This window comes from Sceloporus undulatus, unplaced genomic scaffold (genome assembly GCF_019175285.1).
Source record: "Sceloporus undulatus isolate JIND9_A2432 ecotype Alabama unplaced genomic scaffold, SceUnd_v1.1 scaffold_12, whole genome shotgun sequence".
NCBI lineage: Eukaryota > Metazoa > Chordata > Lepidosauria > Squamata > Phrynosomatidae > Sceloporus > Sceloporus undulatus.
This window is the reverse complement of record NW_024802934.1, coordinates 3144328-3169864: the sequence shown is the minus strand read 5'-3', so window position 1 is coordinate 3169864 and position 25537 is coordinate 3144328. Positions and strand designations below refer to the sequence as shown.

The 25537-nt window shown below is 39.3% G+C and overlaps 1 protein-coding gene across 12 annotated transcripts in view; it reads left to right on the top strand.

Annotated features, from left to right (window-relative positions):
- LOC121917196 (pleckstrin homology-like domain family B member 2) overlaps nt 1-25537 on the top strand; it is a 94811-nt gene that overhangs the window by 49428 nt on the left and 19846 nt on the right. For 4 of the 12 annotated variants that reach the window (XM_042442924.1, XM_042442922.1, XM_042442931.1 and 1 more), the window contains 7 exons: nt 5954-6082; nt 9537-9692; nt 10450-10560; nt 12139-12228; nt 18794-18937; nt 20853-21026; nt 24450-24584. In XM_042442924.1, coding sequence (XP_042298858.1) covers nt 5954-6082; nt 9537-9692; nt 10450-10560; nt 12139-12228; nt 18794-18937; nt 20853-21026; nt 24450-24584 — 939 coding nt within the window. The remainder of the gene's footprint in view (nt 1-5953; nt 6083-9536; nt 9693-10449; nt 10561-12138; nt 12229-18793; nt 18938-20852; nt 21027-24449; nt 24585-25537) is intronic. The other 8 variants (XM_042442928.1, XM_042442927.1, XM_042442933.1 and 5 more) reach the window with 4 other exon arrangements.

Here is a 25537-nt window from a genome sequence, read left to right as displayed (position 1 = left end):
AATTGTTCTTGGAGATAAAAGGCATAGCTAACTTCTGTCCTTTTTTGACCTATACATTTCTGCTCTGCATAGCACCTGCAAATGCCCACTGGGAAGTATGTATTTAATGTTGATAATTTTAATATTTCAGATGTTTTATATTATCATGAATGGAAGTGATAGGGTAGAGGATGAAGGATTTTACAGGAAAGTTCCATGGTGTTTAGCAATGCATTTTCAGTAAGAAGTCATTTCAGCATTTCTGCCTACATTTTCATTCATAGAAGGGTTTGTGTACTTTTTGTGTTCGTTTTAAAAGAAATATTAGGTGCTTTTGTTTTTAATTGTGTTACTCTTCTATAGGAGATGCCACTTTAGGTGCAACAAAAAGCATGCCTGTTTTTATTGAGGCGCTGCATCTTAAAAAGAAAAGGGAAATGACTCTTCCACTTGGTGTCATACTTCCTTGTCCATCTGCAGCATGCAGCTGTTGGTCTTCCAAATTAATGGCTTCCCTTGTAAGATGAGCTCAATGACAGCCTTGTACAGTATTTAGAACCAAGGAATAATAAACTATATTCACTCTTTCTCTGTGGCTTCCTTGTTACTCTGGCACAGAAAAGTGTTTGAATTAGATGCTCTAGGAATTTAGGAAACTATTTTAATGTAGAATATAGTTAGTGAAGGCGCAATATCCTCTCTCAAAGTGTAAGATAGTATTTAGCTCTTGTGATACAAACATCACAATGGCCATTGTTCAAGAGGTTTTTCAGATTTTTCAAGACTGTGAAATGGATATTTAAGGCTTCATTGATGCTGTAACATCACTGTTGACACATTCTTAATCCTAGATTCTCAAAGTACATTGAACAGTTTATATTTTTATTAAAATATTTCTTTCCAACCTTGTATCCAGATATTCCAGGGCAAAGTACATTATTTTAAAGCAATTGAACAATTTAAAAACTTCCTTTCAGTTAGCCTCAAAGGTGCTACAAGATCTCTCTATAGGCTGGAACTGATGGCCAGGAACTGATGGCCAGGAAGGGGCAGCTTCTGCATTGGGACTGCAGCAAACACACGCTGCAGCGCCAATCTCCCCTGAACCTGGCCCAAATAGGAGTGGAAAAGATCTGCTCCTTTTGGGCCAGGAAAGGGCCACCTTTTCCGGCCCTGCCACAACCCCAGGGCGTCTTCAAGATGCTCCAGTGGCGTGTGGCATGTAAATGAAGCCGCCCACATCTGGGCAGCTGGCTGGCTTCCAGGCAGCTTCAGAGTGTGCAGCATGTAAACGCCGTACTCCCAAGACACTTGGAAGCAGGCTTTAATGCCCTAAAATTTCAAGTCAGATCAACATAATCAAAGTAAAATCTAAAGTGCAGTAGACCAAGACAGTTATGGTCAGGGAACTTGAAAAGTTTCAATGAACCTTTCAGGTAGATTTTAATGTGGCAGTAAAATGAGGCCAATAATGCCAGTCAAGCTTCCAAGAGAAAGACATCAGATACCAAATTCAAAAGGTCCTCTCTTATCTCCCAATAGTCTGCTACTCGCTCACTGGGGGACAAAGTGGACAATCCCTTCAATAGAACTTAATGCCCAGATAGGTATATAGAGGGAGAATGTATTCCATATATTCTTCCCTTGTTCCCTCAATTTCATATACACTCTGTGGTCACCTTCCCAATATTTTAAAGAATTGTCTCTTAAACAGACAAGCTTCGATTAACAAAACTTCTAGCAGACTCCTTTTTACAAGATCTCACGTCCTCACCCCCCATTTTCCTTCCTGCCCTCTGTGTAGCTGGAGAATTTTTTTTAGCAGCTTTGGCAATGGGAGGGTGGTGAAGGTGGGCTGTAGAAACACAGACATATGCAGAATTTCTGCAGTAAATAATTCAATAAAGCTTGAACAGGGAAAGAATGGCCTGTGTGCTTCCTGGAGTAGGCAAATGCCTTCAGAATGCCTTACTGAGCATGCATGAACAGCAAAACAGAGAGAAAATGGGAAAACAGGTATGCATGCCTCACCAGCTGACCACAGCATGTGGAAAAAAAGATAGATCTGTAATTCTGTCTACCTGAATGTAAATTATAAGAAAAGTGGAGGTTTGTGGAAGTCATCCCTGGATGCATTTTGCAGGAAGCTTTTAAGTGGTCTCTAAAAGGTTCATAATGTTTCTGTTTACTTCTGCAAAGCTTATCCTACCTGGTTGTTGCATTTCATAGGTGTATATTGTTGTAAATAAATCGTTTGCTGAAACATGTTGAACTGTTGTTGTTTTTGTGGTATAGAAATTCATCTGTCTTGTTTCCACATTATTTGTGCCTCTGGTCCCAAATTTTCTGTTGAAGAAGGAACAAATTCTACCTAGTTAACTGAAGAATGCCTGTGCTTTCCTTTAGAAATAAATTCACTAGACCAAAAGCTACATGGAATCCCAATCCAATCTAGTGTATATATTTGACTATAAATCACCCTAAGGTATAACTCAATGGAAGGTTTGGGGGCCAAAATTATGGATGTTGTTATGACTTGCAAATAAGTCGGGAATAAAACCTAGGGACATGTATCAAAGGATCTAAAGTATGAAGCTTAGGAAAACAATGCCAAAGAACTTGCAAAATCCCAGCAGCCATAACTGTTTGTGCTCACACTAAAGGCTGGATGGATGAGAGAGTAGTGCGGGGTCAGTGCTTCCAGGACAGATCACACTCTTCCTTTTCACCAGGGGATGGCCCCTTTTTAAATAAGAGTTAACTTAGTACTTACATCGACCTGTAGATAAATCGACTCAGTTTTTTTGAATTAATTTTTTGACTAACATTTCTAGACTTATACACGAGTAATATCCTGTACTGTTCCATTGATTTTTAATTAGGTTAGGAAACAAGAAATGACCTGCTTTCAGGCTTTCCTTTCTCACTGTGAACACACAGTTGTCAATCTGTTAATGATAGGTCAGGACTAAGGAGTCAGTTCTCTTGCTCTACAGCAGAGATAGGTGCATGCTGAGAATGGCCTTATTTTCGTGATATTTCAGCAGCCAGAAATCACATCTAGTCACTTCCTAAAGTATTTCCTGTTCATTTCAGCCCCTCCCGCCAGTTTTCAAGAGCAAAACTACACCCCTAAAGGCTTCTAGCATGCAGGTATTTTCTTTCATGGGTTGCATCTGCACTGTAGAAATAATACGGTTGAACACCACTTTAACTGCCATGGCTCAGTGCTGTGGAGTTCTGTTCCTCAATTGTGTGAACACGCAATTGTGCAGAGATCAAAAGTTATATTTCTACTACAACTCCTAGAATTCCTAGAGATTATGCCCATGCTCTGTGGGGATTTTGGAAGATATAGTCCAGGGCTGCTGCCATACTGTAGAAATAATGCAGTTTGACACTGCTTTAACTGCCATGGCTCAATGCTGTGGAATTCAGGGATTTGTAATTTTGTGAGATATTTAGCCTTCTTTGTCAGAGAAGTCTGATGCCACAATAAACTACAATTCCCAGGATTCTTTAGCACTGAGCCAGGGCAATTAAAGCGGTCTCAAACTGTATTGTTTCTGCAGTGTATTTTGGACTCTAGTCACTGTACATTACAGAGCAAGCTTAAAGCAATGCATAGTTAGCCGATAGGGTTAGAGCAATCGAGTGGAATCCCACAGATTTTATTGTAAATCCTAGAATCTTATTTTGAAAAATAGACAACTTCATTTTTCCAAGACCAAAGCACACTTAACAAATGGTATAGGGATACCAGCAAAAAGGTGACATCTAGTGGTGAGTGATATTGGCATGATTTATAACAGAAACACCTACTTTTGTGCATTTCTGTTTTCATAATGTACACACACACATTTACGAACATATACACACATCAGTGGAAAGTGGGGCTGCATAATCCAGCAGGATCTGTTGAGTGGGGACTAATATAAAATGATGATCTCTGTGTTAATAATTGTTAACTGAATGGGAAACTTTATTCCTAGTGCAGGACCTAAATGATATTGCAGCAACCTGCAACATATTCATATGAGGGAATCCTATTTTTATTGCCCACTTGGGACTACTAGAGCTCCTTTGGTTTAACAAGAATAGATATTTCTATTATTTTATAAAAGGGATGAGTGCAAGAAAGGTTTGAATCTAGTTATTCCCTTTAAGTAATATTAAGATTAATGTTGAGGCAAAATAGTGAATAGATCTGTTATGTACGCTACTGTGTTAATAGTTATGTACACAAAAGTTAGAAAAGAGTCTGCACTTCTTCAGAGGAGCCCTTCATTTTGACAACATGTGTTCTGTATAATAGTGCATATCAGTTTGGTACATTTGGTTGTTTTAGGTGATGTCTGAGGCAACCCAAGCTAATTGTAAAAACATCCCTTCCCATAAGAAACCATAAGTTTCTTATAGGCATAAAACATCTGGCAGAAGTGATGATGAACTGGTGTTTGTTTTTGTTGACATCAAATAGGTAAACGGATTGGGTTATATTTGCAGTTTCTGTCTACATCACAGCCTTTTGGTGACTCCATATTCATAATGACAAAAGAACATTTTCTCCAGATGAAGTCAAAGATCTGTTCTTTTACTGTAAAATTATTGATCTGTTAAAAAAAATAAAAACACCCAGAAGCACTGCAACATTTATATGTGCTCTACTTTGGAAATTAGCTAAATTAGCTTTAAAAATGCTTCCCAAAACAGAGACACGAAACACACTGCAGAAATAATCCAGTTTCAGACGACTTTAATTCCCCTGGCTCAGTACTAGAGAATCCTAGGAAATGTCGTTTGTTGTGACCCCTTCTCTAACAGAGAAGGCTAAATGCCTCACAAAACTACAGTTCCCAGGATCCCTAGCACTGAATGAGGCAGTTAAAGTGGTCTCAAACTGGATTATTTCTGCAGTATGTTTTGGACCAGAGTCCCAAAATGCTTTTGATCTAAAACTACCAGAAACCCTGATTATTAGGGTGCTGGCTGACTGGAAGTGCTAGTCAACAACATTAGAGGATTCAAGTTTAGGAACCACTGGTATAAAGAGTTAGGCTCCATTTGTTTAAATGGGATGAATGTTTCTTTAGATTTCTCTGTGTAAAAAGCTTTTTCTCTTCCACAGAATACAGTGAGAGGCAAAACATAAACATTCAAACCTGGATTATTATATATACATAGTTTGGGAAATCACAAAATCATAGAGTTGGAAGGGGACTCATGGGTTATTGAATTTAATCCTCTGTTCATGTTCTCATTTTTTAAAATGGGGACTGAAATCTGAATGCCAAATTTATATCCATGATCTCGATAGCATTACCTTCAGGATGAATTGAACCAGCTCTGTTCATTCAGCATGTTTGAATATTGAAACAGAATTTCCTGCACCAAACCAGTTGCTCTTCTTTGCTCTGCTTCAAATCCTCCTTTCACAGCTTATAAAACTGTATTAAGATCATTATATTTGTGCCACTGTCTGTCATTTCTGTGTCATATCCCCATTTATTTTATTTTGTAAAATCTTATCTTTTTCTGTCTTAAATCATCTTGAAACTAACCTACTACTCTTCTTTTTTCCTATATAGCTAATACACCACCAATTAAAAAAAAACTGATGGTATTTCATGTATCACATATATCATGTTTTCTATGTTTGGCGTCTGCCATGTTTTACTAAATGAATATGCAGGTTAAATGTTACAGTAAATTATTATTATTATTATTATTATTATTATTATTATTAACCTTTATTTATGAAGCGCTGTAAATTTACACAGCGCTGTACATACAAATGCAAGTTAATTGCTGCTCTCCAGCACATGAACATTCCTGTGACTTTTTGCACTGATCAAATCTCTTTCCACCCACCCCATCTTTTATCACCACTGCACTCAATGCACCATTAGAATCACTAACAACTGCTTGGGTTTGAAGGTAATTCTGTTCTTTATTTTTCTGGTTCATACTCCAGGAAAAAATAAAGCTTGATGCTGAGAGGGAAAAACTAGAAAAGCTTCAGGAGCTTTACTCCGAGCAGAAGACCCAGCTTGATAATTGCCCTGAGTCCATGAGGGAACAATTACAACAACAGCTAAACAGGGTCAGTAGCATGGATTCTATGAGTGTGTGTGTATGTCCAGTTAATTGTAACATGATCAAACACAGGTGTCCAGAGACTTTCTGTTTGTTGAAGGCTTTAGGGTGAGTTTAGTTCTTTGCTAACAAGAACACTGCATAGTGAAAAGATAACAGAATGCAAAGAGCTGGATTAAGAATCAGTTTGTGTTACACACTTTAAAGGTTGTCAACAAGGTAATACTTAATACTCTGTGACCACTGGCTAAAAACGAGCTAAGCGTATGCAACTGGGATATTTAGTTATAATTTTGGTAATCTTGCCATAAACGAAGTACAGACATTCTCAACACTAATTAATGTGACCTACAATTTAGTGCATAGATTTTATTACATTTACAATTGCTTTTACTGTTCTTGTTTGTAGAACTGCAGTACCTATTTTTTTTACATTTTCTTGAAATTGTTCTTCCCAAAGCTCTTTCTTGCACTATAAGTTGTGTTTGAATAGTGCATTTTTATGTGAATTTATTTATTTATGTATTTATATTGCATTTGGGAATTGCTATAATGCAACTGGAAGAAGAGGCCTAAATATTCTAAAGCAAACAGTATGAAATTCATGGCACATACACACAAGCAACAGGAAGCAGGAGGTTGTATCCAGTAGTGGCTTTACCTTAGCCGGAGCTGCTATTTGCAGAAAGAACTTACTTTTTTGGACAGAACACTTTTCAGTTATCCCCACCGCCACCACCTATCCACTATAGATATCCACACTCTATTGCCCCCTTAAGTTTATATTATTTCTTAATTTTTTTTAAAGCAGCCTTGTGAGAGTCCCATTACTGAAAGGCAGAATATAACATTATTAAATAAATGCAAAACCAGTTCCATTCTGGAGGGTCCTCCAACTCTCAGGAGCTGCTTTCTGGGAATAATAGGAGGCTCACAGGTAGAGGAAAATTGGCAAATATCTGGTATCCCAATTGGTGTTTGCAAATGGGGTTTCCATTAAGGCCAATTGGGTCCAGTTCTCAGGATGTGAAGAAACATCTAAACCTCCACGCTCTAGAAGTATGCAGGGTATGTCTTTTACATTGCCTTACATTTATACTGTAGTTCTACAAGAACCTGATGCAATCTGTGATTAACAGATTCTGCAGTCACTAATTGTTGCTAATCTGCAACAATGGAAGGAAAGAATTGTTTTTTGTTTTTCTTTCCAAGATGTTAATCTCTTGCTGAAAAATACAAACACTCCCATTATTAATCTGGCCCAATGTCTTGAAATTTTTTTCTATTCAGACATTGGTCATGAATTTGAATTTCCACAGATCTGACAGCATTTTTCATATATCAAGGAAGATATTTTTTCTAAACTTTCAGAATCTTGGAAATGTCATAATTCTATTTCAAATTTCTGTTTCTTGTGTTCTGTCTGAAAATTATCCCTTTATTCCACCTCCCACCTTTTTAATTAGTTTGGCACTGTTTCAGAAGTATTGATTTGTACAATCACATTCAGTGGGTTTTTATTTCTGTTTAATTTTATTTTTTAACTAAGAGAAAACTAAGGAACAAAACAGACTTTGAGTACTGGATCGGGGCTGCAGCAACCACACACCACGGCCCCAATTTAAATGCCACATCCTTTTGGCACAGAAAAAGAGTGCCCTTGCTGCTGCCACATGGCTCTTTCCTATTTCTTCAACGCAGCAAATGTTGTGCTGAGGAAAAGTTGTGATGCTGCCCACCATCTGGGCAGGCAGGCAGCGTGACGCCTCTTTGGAGGTGGAGCTGGGGCATGCAGCATGCAGTTGCCATGCCCCCACTCCATCCTGACGCTGCCCTTTTGGCCGGCCTGTACAGCCCCTATGTCCCCAATACTAAATGATGAAAGCACAGATATGTGGAAAATCTTTGAAAATCAGTACTGGGGCAGTTAGAGGCATTCTGGAATAAAAACAATGGCTAACCGAAAGTGTTTCTTTCTCACCTAAATAAATAATTGTAAATGAAAATTATCAAAACATTTAAGAAGAATACTTGCTGAAGGAATGAGCAAATGGGGGGATCTTGTTTGCAGAGACCCTTTGATACCATAGACAGAGAAATGTGTCTGCTTGGTGGCTCTTTTGCACTGCTGGCTCTTGGGAGTTTTTAAGAAACTAGAGAGACAAAAAACGGAGTCCATTCAATAGAAATCACAGAGGGGAAAATGGAGACATGTCTGAAAGTGATTGACAGTGCATCTACTGAGATGTGGCTCCCATGTTTTTCCTGTGGATCCTGGGAATTACCTCATTATCCAGGATTTGGGTTATAGTTATAATAACCTTGGCTGCAATATTGAACCAGGATCTCTTTTCCACCATTCCATTTGGTTTAGGCAACCTTTTAAATTATGAGACTTCCTTTATAGAACCAAAGAATGAGCCTAATTTACAGTCAGCCCCCCTTATCCACATTTTTTTTGTCCACGGATTCAAGCATCCACGGCTTGAAAATATTCAAAAAAAGTATAAATTCCCAATAGCAAACTTTGATTTTGCCATTTTATATAAGGGACACCATTTCGCTATGCCATTGTATTTAATGGGACTTGAGCATTCACGGATTTTGTTATCCATGGGGGGTTCTGGAACCAAACTCCAGTGAATAACAAGGGCCCACTGTATAAACATCATCCTTTGACCCTTCCAAATCATATGATTTCTTTCGAGGCTAAACTCCACATTACACAGAAGTCTGTGTAAACATCATCTGACTTTTAAATAAAAAGCATACCCTGAAGTTACAGTGAGGGGAAGGACAGGCATGGTAATGGCCTGATGTTGCAAGCCATTTTTCCTCCAACATGCAGTAATTCTTTGGTTAGAAGCAAGAGGCAGCCTTGCATCCAGCAGCCTTTCAGGATGGGAGGAAGGATGTAAATCAAATTCTGAACCAGCCCAGTACAGTGCTATTATTTAAGTTTGACTCATGCTTCAGTATAACCTAAAGGCACCAGGTCTCATCTGAACTTGGAAGCTAAGCAGGGTGAGCACTGATTAGTACTTGGGTGGGAGATGTCAATGAATACCAGGTGCCATAGGTTGTATTTCAGAAGAAGGAACTGGTAAAACCATCTCTGAGTATACTCTGCTTAAGCAAATTATGAAATTCATAGGATTGCCATAAGTCAAAAGGTAACTTGAAGGCACACTGTGTAGTTCTACTCACCTTGCTGCAGTATGATCAAGAGATGACTAAGCTGAAATGAAGAAAAACAAACCAAAGTGAATTATTATCTGAAACCATTATTTCATTTCTGTGACATTATACATGAAATGAATACTCAGCTCAACGCTTAGTTGATTTTACATTGGATTTTTATGGGAAATCACTTGCTCACTGGAAGTTATTTGTATAGGATTGGATTACGTGGTCTGCTTACTCTAATAGTGTTCAGTTTATAATTTTGCTTATTATTAAAGGATGCAGACCTGTTGGAGATAGAAAGCAAACATTTTGAAGATCTGGAATTTCAGCAGCTAGAAAATGAGAGTAGGCTTGAAGAAGAAAAAGAGAACTTAACCCAGCAACTTCTGCGTGAAGTGGCTGAATATCAGCGCAACATTGTCAGTAGAAAGGTAACTTTTAAAAAAGTTGATCAGCATATTACTTTTTATGGTTTATTATGGTTTATTTCCACTTTGTAGTCAGATTTTACTGATGTTCTTTTGCTATTGTTGTTGTTTATTTTGTTTTGAATAGGGTTTTGTGCATCCAATTATTTCCCCCTTTTCTCTCCTGTTTTTTGAACCTCCGTATAGATTCCACTCTCTTTCTCTCTACCTAATTGTTAAAACTGTATTGAGTAAATCTGCAATCTATGTACGTATTATAACGTTACTGTTTCTTAAAATGAACAAACCAGCTGTCATCTAAAGGAACAAAGAGATACTATGTCTTTACTAGAAACATAAATCCTCACTTATTTCATTCTTATGTGTACAAAGGATTTCAAAACTTTTCTCCCCTTGCAATAAAAGGATTTCAAAATGTTCTCCTCATTTTGTGCAATTACAAGACCTTTTGCACATTTTTCAACAGTGTTTTGCATTTGTGAGTGCGATTTTTAATGCAAGTATTTATTTATTTATTTTGCAAAAGAAAGAATGAAAGCACCAAAATTCAGAAAATCTCATGGCAATTTACCATTTTCTTCACAAGGTGCTTTAACCCATGAAGGTTAAGAAAAATTTCACTGAGGCTAAGAAAATGTGCAACTTTTCCTTACATCACAAGTCTCTCCATGTGAATTTATTCCTGGCAAACAGGATTGGTGCTGTACTGTTGTATTCCCAAGTTCATATTGAATGTATGTTGATGCTGTCTTCATAACAGGAGAAAATTTCTGCTCTCAAAAAACAAGCCAATAATATTGTCCAGCAAGCACAGAGAGAGCAAGATCATTTTGTCAAAGAGAAGAATAACCTGCTTATGATGTTACAAAGGGTAAATAAATTTTCTTGATCATCTACAACATTATTTTAAAATAACCCAACAGTGTTATAATATTCTTATAGGTTCATTACACAGTGACCAAATTCTCCACCACAATACCATAGTCAGAAGTAAGTTTTATTGAGTTCAGTATGGCTTACTCTCAAGTAAATAGGTATAGGATTTCAACCTAAATTAGGAATTGTCTTGACCCTAAAATGAAGAAGTCATTCTTTTTAATGGATGTTACTGATATAAACAGAGTAAATTTCCCTTTTTTTCAGGGACACTAGAGTCCTGTTTTTGCTTCAGTCATGTACAGCAATAATTTTGAAAATAGAGGAATTTACTCCCTATAAATTAGTTGTCCTTTTTCTGCAGGGTGTGCATCTTAGACTTCCAGGAGTACTGAATTAAGCAGGATGCTTTTTTTCTTTGACCAACTGCTGTTGGTTCCTCATTCATGCATACCTGTGCTTTGGATAGCAAACACATGAAATGTAGATTGTATCCCTGCACATGCAGATGATTTTAAAACTCTGTCTGTGCATTGGAAGGAATTTGGCCTATGTGGGACTTGAGTATGTACACAAATGCTTTAAAATGTATGTGTACATTTTTCCTTCAGTGGAGTGAGATCATTCTGAGATAGTATTCTCCTCCTACCCTTTGAAATGGCAAAACCTTCAGGGCATATGCCCTGTTGTGGACACCAGATTATTTGTTTGTCTGTCAATTGGATGTACCCCCTGTCTTTCTCCCAAATATAGGATTCAAGTTTGTATAGAGCCACCATGGTGTAGTGGTCTGAGTGTTGGACTGGGACTTCATGAGATCAGGGTGCTAATGATTACATTTGTCAGGCCATCTGTTGGGAGTGCTTTGATTGTGTATTTATGTATGGCAGTGGATTTCACTTCTAACTCTATGATTCTATTATTTATCCATGAAAACCCACAGGATATCCTTGGGCAAATCACATACATTCAGCCCAAAAGAGATTGGCAATGGCAGACCGCCACTAAATACATCTTGCCAGGAAAACCCTAGAATAGATTCACCATAAGTCATAATCGACTCGAAGAGACATAACAGCAGCAAAATATTATTTACCAGAATGATATAGCTAAAATACAGAACAAGAGCAACTATTTAAACAGAAGTTAAAGTACCATTAAAAGCAATTAAAAACACATTTTAGAAATACATCCCTAAGAAAAGTACAGCATTCATCTGGTGGTAACAATCTCTGTTCTCAGCAGCCCAAAAGCCTGCATAAATGAAAAATACATTGTGAGCTTGTAGAAGGTAATACTTTAGGGAATGATGCATGGAATGGCTCTGAATACACTAGGATGTAATTGTATGATCTAGGATTGGAAGAAAAGAAGAGACTGGGAGATAAACTGCAATTATTATTATTATTATTATAATTTATTTTTGTACAATTTCAAAATGAAGCTATATGAGAACGTTATTAGTTCTTTCTCTTATTTCTGATTATTGTGAGCAAGACATTAGAGCTCTTCTGTGGATGTCATGTAAGTGGTTTGCAAAATCTGTGTCTGAAATATAAGTTGGTCTTAACAGGAGAAGGAAAACCTTTGCAATCTAGAAAAGAAATACTCTTCACTATCAGGAGGAAAGGGATTTCCTGTAAGTCCCAGCAGTCTAAAAGAGGTAAGTACAAAACTTGGAATTATGGAGAAATGAAGAGTTATTATTGTTGTGTTTCCTGCATTAGATGGTAATTTGCAGCAACATATTTTGTAATATTCAATGTGAAATGATGTTGGATTACAGTTTTCTCTGTATGAGGGCTACTGTTGATATTTGAATTTAATTTAATAATGGTCAGTTTTCCTAAGCAGGATTTTGTAGTTTGTAATTTGACATAGCTGTATACTTGTTGGTTGTGGGGTATACAGCTTGATTACCCATGACTTTAACTGGTCATCTGTGCATTCATGCATGTTTGCAGAACGTCATCAGTTGAAACATTCTTGAAAACCAAAGCTTTAAAGTAGGACGCCCCCCCCCCCCCCCCCAATAAATGAATACGGTGTACTTCCCTCTTTCTCCTTAGTTCTAAAGATTTCCACAGTGGGAAGATAGGACATCAAGTGTAACGGCACAGCTTCACAGGGAATGAGTGTGGGTTGTATGCATGCGTAGATGGCCACTCAAAGAAAAGTAAGCAACATTATGGTCTCTGTGCAACACATGGATAAGTAGCAACCTGACTTATTGGTTGTGGGGAAAGTCATCTCTGTAGGATTGATGAGAGCGTGACCAAAGTAAACATTCTGATGAGACTGAATGCCCAAGTAGTAATGCTCAGTGAATGTCAAGTGCTGGAGAAGTAGCTCCTGTCCTGGTAGAACATGTCCAGATGGACAAAACATAGAAAAGTAATATTTCTCCTTCTCTTTCATACAACATTAAATGTACATGTACTGTACTTTGGAGTTTCATACAGAGACATAGCGTTTTAGTGTGATCTTCTATTTATGTTGCCTTTTGGTTACTTTTAAATGTTTAGTTTTCTAAAAAAGAAAAAAAGTAAAATAAAATGGCCACAGATGCTTCCAAATTATCTGAAAATGCCTCCTGTAACATTTTAAAGTAAGAAGTAAATGGTATTTCTTAACAGCAAAAGAGAAACAGCAAAACAGGGAACATGGTTAGTCCCTTGTTACCAAAAAAAAAAAAAAAAAAAAAAAAAAAAGTAACACAATACAAGTAACATCATGGTCCACATGGAAGACAAGTGACTGGCAAATGCCAATGGAATGGAGTGCCATAAAATGACTGCACAGAACATTTTTATTTTGGCTATGTGGAACCAAAGAGCTTCAACCCTGCCTGCCATTAACAGGACCAAACCAGTAACATAACTCCTGAGGAGAAGTAGACAGTGTTGAAAGTGGAAGGTCATTTAAGATAACCAGTACTATGTGTTTTGAGATCTGTGGCACTGACCCATCTCAGTTATTTAGAACTGAATTACTTAGAACTTCCTCCATGTGCACTGCTCAGGATAGAGTTGAAATGGCTAGGTGATAGAGTATAGGCCAGTGGTGGAGAACCTTTTAGAGGCCGAGTGCCCAAACTGCAACCCAAACCCCACTTATTTATTGCAAAGTGCCACATCCCTCTGGATTTCTAATGACAAACTCTAGTGAAGTATGTGTTGGGATGATGGTGCGTGTGCCCACAGAGAGGGCTCTGAGTGCCACCTCTGGCACGCGTGCCATAGGTTCGCCATCACTGGTATAGGCAATTCTTGGGAAGACATACAGTGGTACCCCGGGATACGAATGCGCCGCCTTACGAAATTTCCGGGTTACGAAAAAAATCCATTGAAAAAAACTGTTCCGGGTTACGAAGGTTATTTCGGGTTACGAAAAATTTTTTGGTGCTTTTCGGCGCTTTTTCGCACGAAATCGCGGCTTTCGCTATTAGCGCCTATGGGTTTTTCGGCTTGCGAAGATTTTCGGGTTACGAAAGCGGCGGCGGAACGAATTAAATTCGTAACCCGGGGTACCACTGTATTTAAAAGATCTGTTTCCATACCATACCTGAGTGTGAAAATAAGAGGATATGTAATTAGTGCTTACATAAAGTGACAATTTGCCTTTCCAGGAGTCCCTATCCCAACAGTGGAAGCTTCCAAGAATGGAAGCTTACTCTCACAATTGGTGCGTTTTCAATACCTGTAAAGCCATTAGACTTTTGGCAACCAGTTCATGGTACCCCCAAAGTGATTGCCCCTGAAGTGTCAATCCTCGAAGCAATAAAAATTAAAATAGGTGAAAGTAAAAGTAGGGAGAAAAAAGGAGACCAAAAAGAGAGAAAAAACATTCATGGAAAAATGGAGAGACATAGGGGTGAAATGGATGGGCAGGAAGGGATGGCTTGAAGCCACCTCTTCTGAAGATGGATTGGGGCTGCAGCAACCACATGCCACAGCCTCAATCCATCTTGAAGCTAGCCCAAAAAGGAATGGCAAAAATCCGCTCCTTTTTGGGCTGGGAAAAAGTCAGCTTTTGTGGCTCTGCTACAGCCCAAAGCTGATTTCAAGCCACTCTAGCAGCATGTGGTGTACAAAGACTGTGCCATCGGAGCACCTTGAACTACCCATATCTGGGCAGGCGGGTGCTTCAGGGCATCATTGGAGTGTGCGACATATAAATGCCGTGCTCCAATAATGCCCAGAAGTGGGGGGGGGGGGGTTGCCTATCTTTTTGGGCCCATAGATACCATTCCTTGATGTGACCTCTGCAATGGTTGAAGGAAACTGAATGGGAAAATAAGAACCAGATGGTAGGGTTAGGGCTTGAGTTTGAGTTAGGGTTTGATTTAGGACTTCCTAATTCAAAATTTTGTAGGTCTGGAAAATGCTCTGCAGGTGCACTACCCACATATGTGATACACAGAGACCAAGGAATAGTTACTTTGATTTATGTATTATGCTTCATCCGCATGTTCTCATGTATACATTATGGAGGCATGGCATTCCTTTGTTTATTACAGAAAATTATAAAAAGTATGTACACATTGAACATGATTGAAAAAGGATATTAATGATAACCAAGCTTTAGTATGTATGTGGATGCCTTTAGGGTAGCTAATGGCTTCCACATGAGTTCATTTCTAATGTCCACATTGTTCCATCTTACAAAAAACATGCAGGGGTTGCTGTATTGGCCATTTAACAAATGCAAACAAAAATCCATCAGTGATATCTTTATTGGCCAACTGAAATGCACAATATACTGGTTGCAAACTTTTGAAGCTCCATGGTCTTCTTCATCAGGCAAGATGTTACAAACCAAACAGTAGTAGAAGAAAAAAATTTGGAGATCATAGAATCATAGAGTTGGAAGAGACCACGAGGGCCATCCAGTCCAACCCCCTGCCATGCATGAAATCTAAATCAAAGCATCCCAGACAGATGGCTATCCAGCCTCTGCTTGAAGACCTCCAAGGAAGGAGACTCCACCACACTGATGTTAGTCAGATGCCTGCAGTCCTTAGTAAAGATGGTATACTCGGGAGGACATAAAGATGGTATACTGGGGAAGATATATTTTGTACAGGCAGGCTCTTCCTCCTTCTGGTCATGCGGCAATAGGGAGATTTTCAAAGTCCAGGAAATTTGAAGCCCATTTCCATCTCAACAGGGACCTCTCTTTTGCAATCCACTATGGACTTTATCACACATGAGGAATTTCTCTTAATTTCAAATGAAAAGAAAGTGGGGCCAGAATGCATTCACATGAATTCGCTAGTTTAGCAAATTTACGTGAATGTGAATTGCATTTGAACTGGCTTCCCATTGCCCAAAAATAGCATGCCATTGCCCAAATTTGTGTGTGGTAGTCTATCACGCAATAATGTGAAACCCCATGATTGCGCTCGGACTGACTTCCCATTGCCCGAATTTGCATGTAGTGGGTTATCACGCAATAACGTTAAACCCCATGATTGCATTCAGATTGCCATTGGACTATACTTCCAGTTTCCCTTGTCTGATAAACTCCTTTGTCTCCATTCCAGTGAGGTCACAGCTCCCAGTGTTTTTCCAGAATTCAAGTCCCATCATGTTCATTCTGAGTGTTTTGGAATATGTACCCTTCCATACAATCCAGACAATTCTGACAATGTTGATTGAATGGTACCTGAATTCTGGGAGCTGCATTTGGTTAGAAATGGGGGGGGGGAACACATCAGCTTTTCCACTATATCTTTCCAGTGTTTGCTTTTGCCTAAAATCTTTCTGCTGCTATTGCTGTTGCTCCTCCTGCTGCTAATGCAGTCCTAAAATTGTTTATATTTTAATTGAGAATTGCAGCTGCTCTGATCATCGTCATAAAACAGAAATTACATTATTCATGTGTTGCGCAAAACAGAAGATTGTGATCATATACCAAAAATGTTAAATTGCATAATTTTGATAATGTTGAAAATTAGTTTTGACACATGATGAGGGGAAAAGATTGCCAGGGACTAAATATTTTTTCATCAAGTTGGACTATAGTAGCTTTTTGGAATGTGATGATGTAGAGGCAAATCCATCTTGCCAGAGATTTGTGTGATGAACATCTCAATGTGCATTGGAATTTTCCCCCATGCCAGGGGAATCACTTCTTCACATGGTTTATGATTGTAAGGTGAAAATAGCCAAAATTATAAATTAGGAAGGAGCATGTCTTGGAAAAGCTGCTCTCACATGTTTGTGTTTCAGGTAACTATAACAGATTGGATTAAAAATAAAGGAATTAAAAAATAAAACTGCCAGTGCAGAGCTACACTTGGGATATTGTATAAATTTCTCATCATGTCATCTCACAAATGATATATAGTATAGCTCAACAACATTCAGAAAAGAGCAGTGATCAAGCAGCTGAAGAAGTTTTCTTGTGAGGAAAGAGTACAGTGTTTGGGGATTTTCAGCTTATAGAAAAGGCATTTAGAATCTAGCTGGTCTTAAAACTAGTTTCTTAGGCTGCATTTGTACTTCAGAAATAATGTAGTTTGACATTGCTTTAACTGCCTTGGGTCAGTGTTGTGGAATTCTGAGATGTGTAGTTTTGTGAGATATTTAGCCTCTTGTCAGAGTGTTCTGATGTCTCAACAAACTACAAATCCAAGGAATCCATAGCACTGAGCCATGGCAGTTAAAGTGGTATCAAACTGCATTATTTCTACAGTGCAGAAACAGCCTTAGTTTTCATATTGAACAACCTGCAGTTTAAATAGTGTTGTAATGAATGAAAGTTTCAGTCTGTGTACATGTATCTGAAGTGAGTTCCACTGAACACAGGACTTATTTATAAATAAAAATGAATAGCACACAAAACCATTTTATATGGTGAAAGCCCAGGTGGATTATGAAGAACTACACATCTCTCCAAATTCAGTGAATGGGTGGCTGCAAATGCAGTTTATGTATAGTGTGATGAGCATTGGGATGAACAAATCTCAAACTTCATATATCACTAATGGGTCTAAATTGGTAGTAATTAGCCAAAAAAGTGAGGACATTTTAGAAAAATACAAATATTTTATTTATTTAGATTTTCCCCTTTCTCCCTGTATAGGGATTCAGTGTGGATGACAAATGTATCTGTTGGGCAGAGTGATTAGATCAAGAGATCTTATTTTTACTCTTTTTGTTATAATAGTTGGATATTCCTTTATCCAATGAAGCTGAATGGTAGAAAATTCAGGAGAAGAAACTACATCTTTATATAACATGTTGTACTGCAGCCACTCACTCACAAACCATAAGGTTGCGAGTTCAATACCAGCAAAAGGGCTCAAGCTCGACTCAGGCTTGCATCCTTCCAAGGTCGCTAAAATGAGTACCCAGATTGTTGGGGGCAATTAGCTTACACATTGTAAACCGCTTAGGCAGTGCTTAAGTGCACTGATAAGCGGTATAGAAATGAACTTGCTATTGCTATCCTGTGAGTGGCATACACGGGTGGAAGTCAGCCTTATGTCTGTGTGTTTGTTTTTGGTTAATGCAGAAGTTAGTATTCCCTTCCTCCCTCTGTGTCAACCAAAGTCCTTCCAGAATTTCTGCAGCTCATCCTCCACAGCCTAGTAGAAAGTGGACAGAGATGAACAGATCAGACAAACATCTAGCTATGACAGGAGACAAAATTTAACAAAGAAATACACCCTAAGAAATAAAAGAAATGTGGGTGGGTTAGGTGATAGGACAATGTTAGCATTCAAAGGATGTTACTAATACTCCTCCAATCCCTGGCACTTGTCCACCCCTGTGATAGATGGGTCTTTGGTCCAACCTAGTACAGCTTTTCTTATGTTCTTATATTTTTTGTGTGTATATGATTTGGATTAAATGTCCACAATCTATTTGCAGGGATATGGCAGGAATTCCATTTGATATATGGCAGTTCATTTTCTTTCCTAGATTTTAAATTTAAACAAAACCTATTTACTATAATGATTTTTCTCATTATGATAAATTATTTGTATGCAATAATCCCTTGATAAAAGTTTTATTTGCCTTACATTAAAGCATTCAAATATTCATTGTATATAATGTTGATGATTTTTGGTATTTGAAAGAATGTTTTATAATACCACAAAGAATTGGCTGAATCACTCTAAACTAACTTCCACAGCAAAATGGAAACTTTTAATACTCTTGCATGCCTTTTGGCTTTTGCTTCTTTTTTGTGTTTAACTTCTGAATTCCTCCTTTTAGGATTATATGAGTGTAAATGACATTAGCGAGCCGTATGGCAATTCCACGAACATAACCCCTTCCACTCAGCCCCCCACTGCTGCTGAAGCTGTTCCCACTGAACCTTCCACAGCTGGCCTGATGAGCCAGCCACAAAATAAAGAGGTTTGTTTGAGAGACATTTCCCATTTTGTATGCCTTCTGCATTCACCATTTTGTAATCCTGGTGTTTTCAGGTTAATTTTAAAACTGCATTTCTTTCTTTTTCATAATTAAAAAGATGTCATCATTTAAAAAAAAGATTTTCACATAAATAAATAAGCCCTATTTGAGAGAGAATAAGGTATAAGTATTGGTCACACCTACTCCTGTATTTCTCACCAGAGAAAGGAAGCAGAAATTAGCTATGAGCGATATGAATGGGCAACCTTCTACCCTCTTGTTCCTAGGAAATAAGACCAAGGTCAGGATGATTCCACATTCTGATAAATATGATACCTTCCAACAGGACTGACTTCAGATATTTTCCTGCCTAAAGCATGGAAAGTCAAGGTGCTTAATATCCAATCACAGCCAGCTAATTTTGGCATCTGAAGTAGAAAATCCCATTCCCATGGTTTGTGTTTAAATCAAAAGATGTGGCTGAATTGCTGTGCACAACACAGACACACACACACACACACACACACACACACACACACACAATAAAGTCATAACCATATTTTATAGAATAAAGGTAGAATCGTTTTATTATTAATACAGTGGTACCTCGGGATACGAATTACCCAGCTTACGAATTTTTCGGGATACGAAAAAATCCCATAGGGATTTATTGTTTCGGCTTACGAAGGTTTTTTCGGGTTACGAAAAAACCCCGGCGCTGTTTTAAATGGAGCCGCGGCAGAGCCGCGGCTTTTTTCCCATTAGCGCCTATGGCAATTCGGGTTACGAAGGTTTTTCGGGTTACGAAATTAGCCGCGGAACGAATTAATTTCGTAACCCGAGGGAGCACTGTAGATACAAATTAAAGTAAATCTTGCAAGTGTTTTGTGAAAAGTTTTGTTTTCAATCAAAGTGGAGACTGAACTCAATCAATGTGATCTGAATCAATGTGGCTTCAGTCTGCTACCAACATCATTTTTATTACTTTACTTGAGAGTCGAGAGGATGGGAAATATATTTTCTTGTCTAAGAAATAATCTTAGGCAAACAAGTAAATCTTGTGCTGCTAGAAAGGGCATATTGCAACGAGTGCTACATGCCCAAATAGAAAGTAGCCTGAACAAAGAGTCATGCTCCTAAATTTTTCCTCCTTCTCCCAAGTATCTGGGAGGAGGAATGAACCAGGAATCCATTCCTCATTAGCTTATTTCTGGCTTGTCATTACATGCAAACCAAGAATCTTGGTTTAAAATTAACTCTAGTTTGTTACCAAAGCCAGCTTCATAACCTGTGGTTTGAAAATAGCTTCGCAAGCAGTTGTTTAGAGTTTATTTTAAAACATGATTCCCAATTGTCACAGAAGAATAAAATAGGAATTAGGCAATAGAAACTAGATTATGGGTTGCACCTTTTACTACAACACTGATGAAAGATTGGATACAGGGAATGATATGATCTTGTTCAGCTTGTGCTTGTAATTCTTATTCATTGTTTAGTGTCAACTATAAACCTTCACAGTATCTGTTAACAACACCAGTTGAGTTTCCGACACCAAATCTTAATCAAAATGGCTTAGCCTCAAAAGGAAGGTAGAGAAGCTTACTTAACTTTTTTTAAAAGTAAGTTTTTAATTTCACATATTCATACATTTTAATTCATTTTTGTTGCTTTGGATGCCAAGTGTAGTTTACCTTATTAGAATGCCAAAGTCTATAACGTCCAGCAAAATGTGGGAACCTGTTTATTCTCTCTGGCTGTCTCTAAGCTGTTCATAATACTTCCTGCATCTGACAAAGTGAGCTCTAGTCCTCAAATGCTTGTGCCACAATAAATGCATTATCCTTTTTTCTGTTTGCAGCTTGTCTGTTATATTTTTTTATAAAATACTCTGAATATAATTTCTTTCTTTCCTATCAAGCTAAGATCATCTCTCTGTTCTGGATTTGTGTTTCCTCACTCCTTTTCTCCTCGCCCTCTTGCACAACTTCCACCAGCCCACTGGCCTGAGGTCAGGGCTGCAAATGTTGAGCCTTTTCCTTTACCTGACACACCACCTCCTCTTCCAGCTAAGAAACACCGAAGGCAATCACAGGTAACATGCCTGAAAACAGAGAGCCTTGATGAAAGCGTGGTTAACTTTGCATGGACTTTCCTTTCCCAGCCTGATGGAGTGCATGCAGAGTAGCCAAGGCTGAAGCTAAAATATTACCAATAGGCTGTTTGGCAGAGGCATGTCTATATGGGCTATTAGCAGTGGTTTTCCCCCACCCTCATTTTGCCCTTTTCACATGGGGCAGGGCCAGAAGCTCAATTCAGTTGCAGGTTGTCTACACATGGGAAGGGCAGTCCTGCAGAAAATCAGGGCCATGCCATCCTTAATCCCTCCCTTTAAAAAAAAACCTGTGTCTTGCTCCAGATCTTCCCAGAAAATCCAGCCCACTCCAAAGTAACACTGGGTGATGTCTCCTCTGTTGGCACAAGTCACTACAATTTGCCCAGCCATGATACTGGCTCCTCATTATTGACTATGGAATGATTCATGGCAGCAGCAGGTGGCATAGTGGGGCACTGCGTAGACAGCCGCCCAGTATTGCTCCAGAATGTGCAGATAACGGGGGCAGCCTGGAGTATTCTGGCCAGTGTAGACCCACCTATGAAGAGAATCTTGGTAGTGGGTTGAATCCAGTACCTCACTCTCTTTCCCTTATACAGTGGGCCCTTGGTATATGCGGGGGATCTGTTCTGGACCCCCCTGCGTATACCAAAATCTGTGTATGCTCCAGTCCCATTTGTCCCAATTGGGACGAAAGTTCCTGCCCCCCGCCTCCCCTCCCTCACTTCCCTCCTCCCTCCCTCCCTGCCTCCCTCCCTTTCCTTCCCCTTACTTACTTTTAAAGTGTCGCGGTGGTGGAGGCCAAGCCTTGACTTCCTCGCCGCTGCCGTGAAAGGGTGCGATGGCGGTGCTGGAGGCCTCTTGGCCCCCAACAGCACCACCACCGGGCCTTTCCCACGGTGGCGGTGAGGCAGCAGAGGCACCGCGCCGAAGGCCTTCAAGGCCTCTAGCGCCAGCATCCGGCCTCCTCCATGCCTTTGCCGCCGCAGAAGGTCCGGATACCGGTGCTGGAGGCCAAGAGGGCTCCAGCACCGACACCCGCCCCTTCCGCGGCGGCAACGGCGGTGAGGAGGCCGGGTGCTGATGCCGGAGGCCTTAAAGGCCTCTGGCGCTGCTGTCCTCCGCGCCTCCTCTTCAAAAAAAAAAAGGCGCGGAGGTGGTGAAGAGGAGGAGTGGAGGGCAGCAGCGCCAGAGGCCTTCAAGGCCTCCAGCACCGTCACCTCACCCGGCCTCCTTGCCGCCGCGGAAGGGGCGGGTGTCGGTGTTGGGGCCCTCTTGGCCTCCAGCACCGGTATCCGGCCCTTCCGCGGCGGCGAAGGCATGGGGGAGGCCAGATGCCGGCACTAGAGGCCTTGAAGGCCTCCGGCGCGGTGCCTCTGCTTCCTCACCGCCACCGCGGGAAAGGCCCAGTGGCAGTGCTGTTGGGGGCCAAGAGGCCTCCAGCACCGCCATCGCGCCCTTTCACGGCAGCGGCGAGGAAGTCAAGGCTTGGCCTCCGCCACTGCCACCCAGCTTGCCCCACAGTGGAGGCAGGGGAGGCCAAGCAGCCGTGCCGACACTTTAAAGGTAAGTAAGGGGAAGGAAAGGGAGGGAGGCAGGAAGGGAGGAGGGAGCGGAGGGAGAAGGAAGTTGTCCCCAATGGCGGCGTGCGTGCACGTGCGCCACCATTGGGAACAATTTCCCAATTTGCCATCCACGGATGCTCAAATCCGCGGATGGCAAATCCGAGTATAAGAAGGGCCGACTGTAATTGGTAGCTGGTATACATTATCCAATATATAGGAGGAGGGAAGTAGTCTGCCAGCCCAAACTGTTATTTCCCACCCTTTTTTAAGACAATAAAACCTTTATATGGCATGGAAATATAACAGAAGTAATACTTTAATAATGTCATTTGAGAGGAACATTTGAGCCTATGTTAGTCTACATTGGTGAGTGTTATCATAGCATGAATATTAACAATGCATTAATTTAAAATATGCCTTAAGGAGATTATTTTGGGTTGCTTGTGTTTAAAATAAACCACAATGTATCACAATATCAATGTAGTGCATTCAAACAAATAACTTTGCCTTTACATTCAGACAGTGTTACATTCAGACAATGGTTGTCATTATCTATAATTTTTTATCACGTTTTCATGTTCAAAATGCTTTTCAGTTATTTTATTGTTTGGAAGTTTTGTATTGTTTCTAACTCCTGTAGATGTTGTTTCAAATCCAGTGAAACTTGTTCAAGGAACTATACATAAAAAAGAAAAATACTACACTTTTTCTTTCTTACTGTTGTTATTGCTGATTTTATTATCATTTTTATTTATATTCCACCTTTCTGCCTAAAATAGCGACTCAAAAGTAACTTACAAACTAAAAGAAATGCAATGTTACTAAAACATACGAAATGTTGACATTAAGCTGTCAATAACATCAAACCCAAATTAAAACATAAAAGTTAGAAATAATTTTAAAAATAAAAGCTGTTTAAAATACTACAATGCCCTGTTAAAAGCTCTTTAATTCTTTTTTATACCGTGGACTCTTGGCATCTCCTGGGTTTGGTTCTAGACACACACACACACACACCATGAATACCAAACTCTGTGGGTGCTTAAGTCCCATTATATAAAGTGGTGTTGTAAAATGGTGGGCCCGTACAGACAGAACACAATAAAGCTGCTTTGGGTCACTTTGGAGGGATGTTATTTAAATGTTGCATGTGTCCTAAGAGTCCGGAAGCTGTGCCAAAGCCATGCTCCAGTCCTAAGGACTGGAATGTAGCTTTGGTGTGGCTTCCAGACTCTTAGGACGCATGCATCATTTAAACAGCATACCTCCAAAGTGACCCAAAGCAGCTTTATTTTGGCCTGTCTGTACAGGGCTGGTGTCTCTTAGATAAATAGGAAAATTTGCTGTTTTGAATTTATATAAATAAAAACTATAAATAAATCCTGTTATTTATATATTCTTAAAAATATTTTTCAAGCCTTAGATGGTTGAATCTGTGGATAAAGAGTCTGTGAATACAGAGGACAGACTCTATGTATATATAAAGTTCTCAACAGCCTGTTGGAATTTTTAAAATATCTCTGACTGCTGACAGAGAGCAAGTAGGGGACCATTTAACCCCCCCCCCCCCAAAAAAAAGGGAGATTCAGAACCTAAGGCTAGCTGCCAAGAAGGCCCTGTCTTATTTTCCTACCAGATGTCTTTGTGGAGATGGTGGGAATGAGAGACACATATCTCCTGAAGATTTCAGGGCCCAGTCATACAGTCTTTCGGCCTCAATCCAAGTTTTAAAATTATATATATATATTCATATATGCAGAGGGATTTTCTAATGGCTATTATAGCCTGCAGAATGCAGTATAATCACAATAGAATTTTAATGTATTTTACATTTAAGCGCTTCCGAAATCTGGAAGAGAGGAAGAAGCAGCACAAAGAAGGCCCATATATGAGTGATACTTTGCCACGCAAGAAAACAACTCCTTCTGTATCGCCACATTTCAATAGTTCAACTCTTGGACGAAGTGTCAAGGTAAGCTGTGTACAGCATATCTGCATGACATAAAATTATAGTTTGTCAAGGAAAGGTTGGAATTCTGTTTATTGTTATTTGGCTTTGTACAACTTTCTTCTTATACTGCAGCTATGACTGATTAGCCTCAGACATTACTAAATCCAGAGGTGAAGTAGAAGGTGGAGGTGGGATACCTTTCCTACTTTCTGCTGATTGGAATATCAGAAGTGGAATTTGTATGTCTCCCAAGGCTCTCTAGGAAATATACAGGCATATATCTCAGTTAATAAAGCCTCTGACCAAGAAGCCCCTTTTTGCAAAATCTTTTTTTACGTCTTCACCACTCCCCACTCTTTTCCTCATCCTCTGTCAAGTTATCAATTTTTGTCTTTTGAAACTTTTAAATTAATTTTTAAAATAAACAATCTAATTTACAATTAATATACAGTCAACGATAAAGAAACGGGGGGGGGGGGGGGGGGGGGTGGTGGTGGAGAGGGAAGGAAGGAAGCAAGGAAGGAGTGTGAGAGAGAATAGCAAGAAAGAAAAGGAATACAGTCTTTGACTGCCCCAGTCCTGATTGCAATTAAAAGAAAAAGAGAACACAGGAGAAATATTCTATTTTTCCAGATCCAACTAAATAAACCTACTCAATAATAACCATAGCCACAGATTATTAGATGTCTTGTTGCTCAAAAAATAAATAAATCCATAAATGATTTCCATTCTTTCTTTCTTTCTTTCTTTCTTTCTTTAAAGGTCTTCAGTTGACTTATCCTTTAGAACTCTAGTTAATTTAGCCATTTGGGCTAATTCAGCACTCTTAACAATTAATTCTTCCATCACCAGTACTTCTGTCCATTTCCGAATTTGAGCAAACAATACTCTTGCTACTGTTATATCAAATAAATGATCCATATTTACAATGAAGTTCTTTATCCATAATGCCCAACAAAATCATTCCTGGTAAC